Source organism: Oryzias melastigma, linkage group LG6 (assembly GCF_002922805.2).
Source record: "Oryzias melastigma strain HK-1 linkage group LG6, ASM292280v2, whole genome shotgun sequence".
Taxonomy (NCBI): Eukaryota; Metazoa; Chordata; class Actinopteri; order Beloniformes; family Adrianichthyidae; genus Oryzias; species Oryzias melastigma.
Window position 1 is genome coordinate 22,703,060 of NC_050517.1, and position 7,980 is coordinate 22,711,039.

At 41.0% G+C, this 7,980-nt stretch overlaps 2 protein-coding genes across 4 annotated transcripts in view; one reads left to right on the forward strand and one right to left on the reverse strand.

Moving 5' to 3' along the window:
- rad52 (RAD52 homolog, DNA repair protein) lies at positions 1 to 5,336 on the reverse strand. 3 transcript variants are annotated; one of them, XM_024282497.2, is made up of 12 exons: positions 4,765 to 5,326; positions 3,371 to 3,428; positions 3,028 to 3,129; positions 2,858 to 2,951; positions 2,715 to 2,782; positions 2,517 to 2,635; positions 2,358 to 2,433; positions 2,043 to 2,263; positions 1,811 to 1,968; positions 975 to 1,052; positions 658 to 888; positions 1 to 584 (listed from the first exon to the last, which is right to left on the reverse strand). In XM_024282497.2, the coding sequence occupies exons 1-12, from the start codon at positions 5,217 to 5,219 to the stop codon at positions 523 to 525; spliced, it is 1,722 nt and encodes a 573-aa protein (XP_024138265.2). In that variant the 5' UTR covers positions 5,220 to 5,326; the 3' UTR covers positions 1 to 522. The 3 variants fall into 3 exon arrangements, with proteins under 3 accessions (XP_024138265.2, XP_024138266.1, XP_036068356.1); XM_024282498.2 differs by lacking the exon at positions 4,765 to 5,326 and adding an exon at positions 3,623 to 3,768; XM_036212463.1 differs by lacking the exon at positions 975 to 1,052 and having other exon boundaries at positions 4,765 to 5,336.
- The window catches only part of prr5a (proline rich 5a (renal)), a gene marked incomplete in the record, with an annotated part of 9,117 nt that continues 6,091 nt past the window's right edge, over positions 4,955 to 7,980 (forward strand). Inside the window, 2 exon segments of the mRNA XM_024282499.2 lie at positions 4,955 to 5,094; positions 6,014 to 6,144. Of these exon segments, the coding sequence (XP_024138267.1) occupies positions 5,062 to 5,094; positions 6,014 to 6,144 (164 nt within the window).

The window sequence follows — 7,980 nt, forward strand, 5'->3', positions numbered from 1 at the left end:
TGGCTGTTCTCAGTATATAAAAGGCGCGATCTCAACGTCACATGATCAGTTCAGTTGTGCATGCCAGCTTCACTGGTGTTTACCTTCCCGTATGATTACCAACCCACCACTGTACAGCACAAACTCCCACAGGGTCAGGTCCACGTGCTGCCCGGCGTTCATCAGTAATTAACAGGCATCTCCGTACAGTACTGTGTAAGGCCACTGACAGATTTCTGATCCCTTTTTTTTTTTGACTTTCTGTGATCCAGTATCTGTTTTGTGTATGTTTTTTCACATTGTACAAAATGTAAAAACAAATAAAAATATCAGAAGTCACGCTGCTTTTGTCACATTGATTGAAACTCTGCTTTCCATAAAGTTAGTTTTCAAAAAACATTTTTTTCATATTAAAATTAGGATTTTATTCTTTTAGAAGATAAAAATGTTGACATTTTCTCCACATACATAGCAGCACTCAACAGTGTAAACATGAATGGATATTAAATAAAAACACAAGATAAAATTTAATAACTTAAAACCTCAGGTGTCGAGTCTGCGTTTCTTCATGTCCTGTCCGTGTCTGTATGGACTAGAGGTTTCACCTGAAATAATGAAAAAAAAACGAGTGAGCCTTGACATTTTTAACTTAGTAACTAGATGTTAGTTAAACTTCACCTGGTCTTCCCTGGGGATGGTTGTAGTGCTGAGGTCTGTACACAGCCTGGTTGTGTGGCACGCGGTCCGCAAAAGATCCAGAAGGTCTGCCTGGAGCTCTCTGAGGCGTCTTACTGCGAGTCTGCATCTGGTGATTACTGGGAGTGCTGGGCCCTTTGGGAGACGAGTCACACACTGGAATATTCTGCTCATCAATCCCATCCAGAGTGAAATCCCAGAGCTCGGGATCGTCTGCAGAGAGAGAACAAAACAAAAGGTGTAAGAAGCACGGCTAGTTAGGCGGTTCACCTCTGGAGATTTGTTCTGCCTCACAGAACCTGCTAAATATGGGTCCTTGCTGCCGATATTGTTTTCAGAAGAGATGCTCTCGCTGGACCTCAACTCTCTGCTGTGACCTACAGAACAGAAACAACTGAGCTAGAAAAAAAAACCTCCCAGTGAGACATCTTAATAACAGAATAACATTTAAATGCATTTCTGAAATAACTTTTGCTGATACTCCAAGTCATTAATTGAGCTGCACGACTATATTCTAAAACTGTGTTTTTGGGGTTTCTAACATTCTTGTGACATTTTATCTGGTGATAGAAGACATATATAAAGAAAAATTTGTTAAAATTTTATTTTTTCACACTGTTGTGAATCAGATGAAAAAATGCTGTTGCAGATTTGTAGGTGTGACATAGCCAGAACTCCCTGCTGCACTCCATTCAAATGCATCTACTTACAGATAAATACATCCATGTACGCGCTTGTTTTCCTCGTCCGACATCTGGGTCAAAACTGTACGGCTGGATAGCTCCAAAATTGCTCGCCATTTTTGTAATGTTATGTTAGGGATGTGAGGGGCTGTAAGCTAACGGTAGACCATGTAAACAGATGGATGATGGGGAAGGGGGCGGGCTTATTCCAAACCAACAATCCGGCTCACAACTAAGAGAGGAATTTTGACTGCTCTGTAGAAACTCTCCCAGAAAAGGACCATTTTTTAAAATTTTGGTTAAAAACAACATAATCTTAATCAAAAGACCACTGGGAATGATTTTACAGTAGATCAAAAGTTGATTCAAGTGTATTTTAATAGTAATTTGCTGTAATTAAACATAAAAGAGGTTTCAGATTCCCTTCGTACTTATGCACTCTAAACCTTTACCCTCAGAGCATCTCCGTTCACCGGTGACCGGGGCCTCCTCCGTCTTGACCTGCTGAAGCTTCTTGGCCTCCATCTCCTTCCTGAACTTCTGCTGAAGCTGCTGCTGTCTGAGTTTTCTGAGGTGTTTGGGGTCCGTGTGCGCCTCTGACCCCACAGATCTTCAAAGTGGGACAGTGAGAGGAAGTGATGGGAATTTGTGAACGACAAGGATGTTTGGGACTTTTCTTTTTACCTGGAGTTGAGATCTTCACTCTTTATGTCGGGAACAGAGCTGGCTGCACTAGGTGTGTGAAGCTCTGACTGGTTGAATACTTTGGATTCTAGTGGCATCCTGGAAGGACCTGTTGCACACACTAGCTTCTCTTCTCGATCCAGACTGCTGAACCGGGCCTTCTCTATTGACGGTTCACCATCAGACCGCTTAGTCTTCGCTGGGTCCAAAGGAGCCGGAGGCTGTGTGCAGAAAAGTCAAAACTCAGAACAGTAAATAGATTAAAAACTCATCCAGATTATAGGAGAATTTACTACATATTATGTCAAAACTGACCTGTCTGGGGATCTTATTGATGGCAAGAAGATATTCTTTGTCAAGGATGCAGTTTCCAAGAGCATTACCAAAACATCTAAAGAGAAAAATCTACATATTTATATCATGATAATCTAATTCAGTTATAAAGTAATAAAAACAGCTGTATGAATGATTTACTTTAGTGCTCTCTTCATGCCGTCGGTGACCGCCTCCTTCCTGGCTTTTTCCAGAGACAGAGCTTTAGATTTCAGGCCCTCACTAACGCCGTAGCCCACGTCTTCATGAAACGACCCATCCTAGGGGCAAAAGATTTGTTACACAAGACCACTGAAATAAGAAATGCTTTAGGTCAAGATTCAAACCAAAACATCAAACCTTTAGCTGCACTTTGATGAAGGCGCTGACTCCCACATAAAACTTCCCGTTGATAAGGTCTACAAAGTCTGGAAACAAAACTACTGATTACTAATCTGCTATGTGGAGATAAACTGAACGCTTTGGAGCTGAGGTACTCGTACCAACGTTCTGCTGGGAAATGGAGTGAGACCATCCATTGTATCCAAACATCTCATTGGCCAAACTAATGACACGGTGTCCTTCAATGTAACAAACCTAGTAAAATAAATAAATAAATCAGCTAGAGATTAAATTGGGAAAAAAAACAGGAACATATGTTTGTTTTAATTACCTTCTGGCCTCCTCCTGCCATTCTGGTACTGATGTACTCCGGTCCCAGCTTCTGTCGCAGGGCATTGTGCACAGCCTGGTACTCCTCTGCTGTATAGGTGCACTTGGCACACAACAGTCAAGCACAGAAGAAAAAGTAAACAAACATATTAAACGTCATGTTTTACATTCTTGTGGATTTTATTATGAATTCAAAAAATCTGTACGATCAGATGGTGGTTCCACAGTTATGCTGCACCCATCATTACAGTGATGTGAGAATTAGAGCATTCAGAACTACCTCTAGCTAAGTGGAGCATGCGCACAACTACTCAACGGTATGATTGGGTTATAAATATACAAACCTGTCCGAACTTTGTAGGTGCAGGGAGGCCCTTTTCATCGCCTGACATGGTCACTTGCCTGAAACACAAATTAGTTCAAATGTCACCTCCGGATAAACACAATAAAAACGCATTATTGTGGGAGAATTCTCCGTTTAGGGCAAAGAAAGCTAGTCACATACATAAGAAGGTTAAGCTAGTTTCAGCTCGCGCGCTAATGTTTCATTATAAAGAGATTTATTCACAATAAATTATCCTAAAGACCAAACTCACCTGTGCGACTTCTTGAAATGTGTTTTTGGTCTCAAATAATAACCTGAATGTCAGATATTATACAATAACAGAATTTGAACGTCCCGCTTAGAATACCGGAAGAGAAAGAGATGATGCATTCACGGTAAACGGAAATTCAACAACCACTAATACCACGACGATTTTTCTTTAATGTGATTTTTAGTCACATCATCAAATATTTTTTTTAATATAATCTAAAATGCTTCAAATTAGATTTATTCATGTTAAATAGTGAACATAATACACAAAATTTATCGCAACTACTTGTTTTCTATCTCTTTTGAGCGGAGACTTAAATTAACGAGGCAGACCTGAAACACCCTAAAACACGTGACAACATTACAGTTTTCTACATTTCTACAAAGTGAATCAAAAATTGCTCAAAAACCCCTCCAGTCTGAAACCATAGTAAACGTTGACCTTAGAGGATTAAAATTTTAGAGAAAATAATTGAATATTAATATTATTTTCATTTTATAAACATACACCAACATAATAATGATAATAATTTCCCCCTAATTTAATCTGAGAAATCGGACTAACCATGAGATATGAGAAATAAGTCAAGATGCTGACTAAAATCTAAATTCTTTTGAAAAAAATATGTATCAATGGTTCTTTCCTCAATGGCCCATATTTTCTCCTTTTTAAATTATTTTATTATCATGTGTGTTCTGATTTGCTCGCTTAACTTTATTTTTCTCTTTTGGGACGAATAACTTTACTTACACAAAATTGCTTTATTTTTGTGAGTTTTTGATGATAATATTGTCATAATTTTGCAGTTGTTACTGTCCCTGCTTTCATTGTTGTCCTACATTTATGGTGGTTTTGCATCTGTTTATTTCAGGTCATTTCCTGGTTTTTGTCCCATTTGCAGTCCCTAATCTAAATGTTATCATTTCTTCATATAATATTCAAACATTGTATGCACATTTGAGTGAATCACAAATGATCTGATAATATTTGTTCCTTTTTTGTGGACTTTTCTGTTTAAATCCAAAGCAACGTGGCGCATTTTATGCGCTCAGTTAATCAGTGACTCTCTTTACACATGTGTTGCGGTGTCATGGTGCTTTCAAAAGTTGTGTTTGTTCCTCCTCCAAGCCCTTTATAATTTCCCTTTCATGCGCGCAGCTGTAACCACAAAGCGCGTCCACGCGTCCAGGTTATCTTTTTTGCATCTCGTCAAAACAAAGCGGGGACGAGCCAAAGCCGGAGAACGAGGGAGGAGCGACGGATCGAGCAGCAGCAGCAGTCTCCTGAGTGAATGAGCTCGTGTCTGCGGCGACGCAGGTACGATCCTTCCTCCACCGCGCGCCCCGATGCCTACAAGGCTCCTCCGACCACGTGGGATCAGTGGCGGATGAGCCGATGAGCCAGCGGGCGCTTTCCTCTCCGCTCTCCGGGATCGTTTCATGTTACAGGGAGCAGCACCGGGACCAGAAACGGTGAGTTCGGGCTTCTGTGGGCGGGTGGAGACGCAACTTGGCGACACACTTTCCCATCCATCCGTCCGTCCGTCCGTCCAAGGCCCCCCCTGCTTCTCTGCGCCAGCTTCTCCGTGAGCCTCCATACGACAAGCGGCTTTGTTTACACTCCGGCCGCGCAGATCAATGGAGCAGCTCCACGTAAACGCACGACTGCTCGCGCATTCCTCCCCGCGGGACCAACATGGACTGTTGAATGTCTTGTTTGCTTTTATTGACAGGCCACGCAACAGGAAAAATGGGGCGATTTCAAATCTACAGGCCAGAATAGGAGCAATTACGAGAAATGGCATCTGACTGGAACCGACACACAGGAGGAGGGGTGGGGGCATAAAAGCAGAAATACTCAGACTATCCTGTCGTGGCGTTTCCTGGTTACTAATCTATGGGTTTAAATTCAGATTAAAACTGCTGAACACAAACAACACAACATTTTATGTTTTTTTGTGAGTTTAAAGATGCGCGCAGAGCTTTTGTGTTGTCTTTGTCTGAGAAGCCAGACTGCAGTACCTCGTTCTGACCATCGGGGGGCGCTTCATCATGTGTGCAGTTATGTTTCAATGGGGGAGACACCCAAATACTGGAAAAGCGAACCGTGAATTCGCCCACGCATAGAGCGACGTGTATAAACACGCGTGTCTCCTCCGGGTGTTCGTGCGGGAGGCGCGCCCGCAAAAACGGCCTTTTGTTAAAATAACTGACAGTCAGGAAAGCTGCACTTCTGCATTGCGTCCTTTGATTTTCTCCATGGATCAGTTTTAGCCCTATTGTCTGTTTCATCTGCATCTACTGGCTTTTGCATAATACAATAATAATGTTTTCCATTTCCTAAACAATCCTTTTGGTTTCATTTATATATATTTTTACCATCTGTGCTCAGATGCTTGATGGACTTAGGCGGAGGCACGCCTCCAGGTCCTCCCCCAGACCCCTTTCCCTCAACTTCAGCACCTTCTCGGCTCCTCCCCCGAGCCCAGACATGGACAGCAGCAGCGAGCATCCAATCAGGAGGTAAGGACCTAACATTTCACAGCATGCACCACTCTGAAGAATGCATTAAATATTCATAAGCATTAAAAAAATCCCACCATCTCTTGTCTCAGAGGATTTTAATAACCAGCTGAGCATCTCCAGCAAACACTTCCTGATAATGACCTCCCGTTGTGGTTCTTCATGCATAGCATCTGTGTTTATGTGAAGTTCCCCCTTTGAAATAAACAGTCTCTCTATTTCAAGTGATCAAATTCTTTATTTAGGTCCAAGCGTGCTCTAAAAATCAGAATTAGGCTGCATCTGTGCTGCTGAAACGCACTCCAGCACGGAGACTGTCCTAAAGGAGGTGCCCTAGATTTAAAGAGAGCAGCAAACGCACGGTTTCAGCTTCCAAGCGCTGTCCACTCTTTCATCAACTATTCATGAAAAAGTGAAAGCATCAACCTTTAACTGCTCAATATTCAGGTTGAGAAATGTAATTTTTACATTTTATTTCAGAGGCCAATCCACTTCAATTAACTTAATTTACTTGAAAGCAAAAACATGCATGAAAAATAAATTATCAAGATTATGTCGGTAAAGACGTATAAGAATTCGGAAGTAAATAATCAGTTCAGGCAAACATGGTCAGTTTTTCTTCCTTTTATGCTGCAGTCTTTACCTTTTTATGTAGAAGTGATGCAAACAAAAGGACGTATAATCACAAGCTTCCTTCTACCGGGTTAATTCAATTGGCTGAAGTGTGCACTGAACATATAACCCCCTTTTTTCTGCAAACAGAACCTGAATGGATTAAAACAAACTTTTTCTTAACCATAAATAAGAAAAAACAGTCTAAAATAAAGCTTAAGTTCCTGTAGTTGTCACACACTGAAATGTGTGAAAGTATAGTTCTTTGGATTTGCTCCCTGAGGGAGTGGTGAGCTGCAGACACAGCTGCGCTCGGGAACCATTTGGTGGGTTATCACCCAAATCCAACCCCTTAATGCTGAGTATCAAGCAGGGAGGAACTGCGTCCCATTTAAAGAGTGGTTTGACTTGGCTGGGATTCGAACTCATGACCTTCCAGTCTCAGGGAGGACACTCTACCACAGGGCCACTGAGCTGATATCCATCATGGATTTTTTTTACATTTTGTTTCTGTTGCTTGAAATAAAAAAGTGTGAGTTTGAAAAAAATGTTGTTAAAAGGTATTATATCATGTTATGGGTTAATACTTGATTCTGATTGGCTGCAGGTGTAGATTAGAGAGATATAAAACACCTAAAAAAGAAGTTCCCAAATGTTCACTACACTGTGCTGGCATAAAAACCAATTGATATAGCAATTATTTAATTTTTTTTAAAGATAATTTAAAGCTTTAAATGCTAAATGAATAAAAATATTTATGGTCTCACCACAGAGTTAAACTTTTATGCATCAATTTCTGTGTATAATGATGTGAGAGGGAACAATAGAAATTGTGTATATTGTGGACTATATCAAATTGGTCTAAAATTAAAATCCCTTTTCCTACTTCAGGACATTTTTATTACCAAAAGTCAAACTTATAGTTGTGAGAAAAACATCCAACCCTGATATTAATCCCATCTCTTGCTATTTTAATGTAGCTGCTTTTATTTAACCAGCAAGTTTCCACATTTTTGGAGATGAGAAAGTCCCTCAATCTGTCTTGTTTTTAAAAAAAGATCTCTGGGTGGATTGTGTCTTACATGTCTGCACGCTGCGGTGTTCCTGCCTCCTTCCTTCCTGTTGTGGAGGAGCCGGAAAGCCTTCTTTTCTGTCACTGCTTCCTATCCCCATCTCAGAGGTGGTCAATAAACCAAACGACTTCCTCCTCCTCCTCCTCCTCCT

Coding starts and splice junctions, on each gene's coding strand:
- rad52 (XM_024282497.2), bottom strand. CDS start 5,219: ATGGAGGCTCACGGAGAAGCTGGCGCAGAGAAGCAGGGGGGGCCTTGG. Junction 2,783..2,857: donor CATTTCCCAGCAGAACGTTG/GTACGAGTACCT, acceptor TTTTGTTTCCAG/ACTTTGTAGACCTTATCAAC. Junction 585..657: donor CCATCCCCAGGGAAGACCAG/GTGAAGTTTAAC, acceptor TCATTATTTCAG/GTGAAACCTCTAGTCCATAC.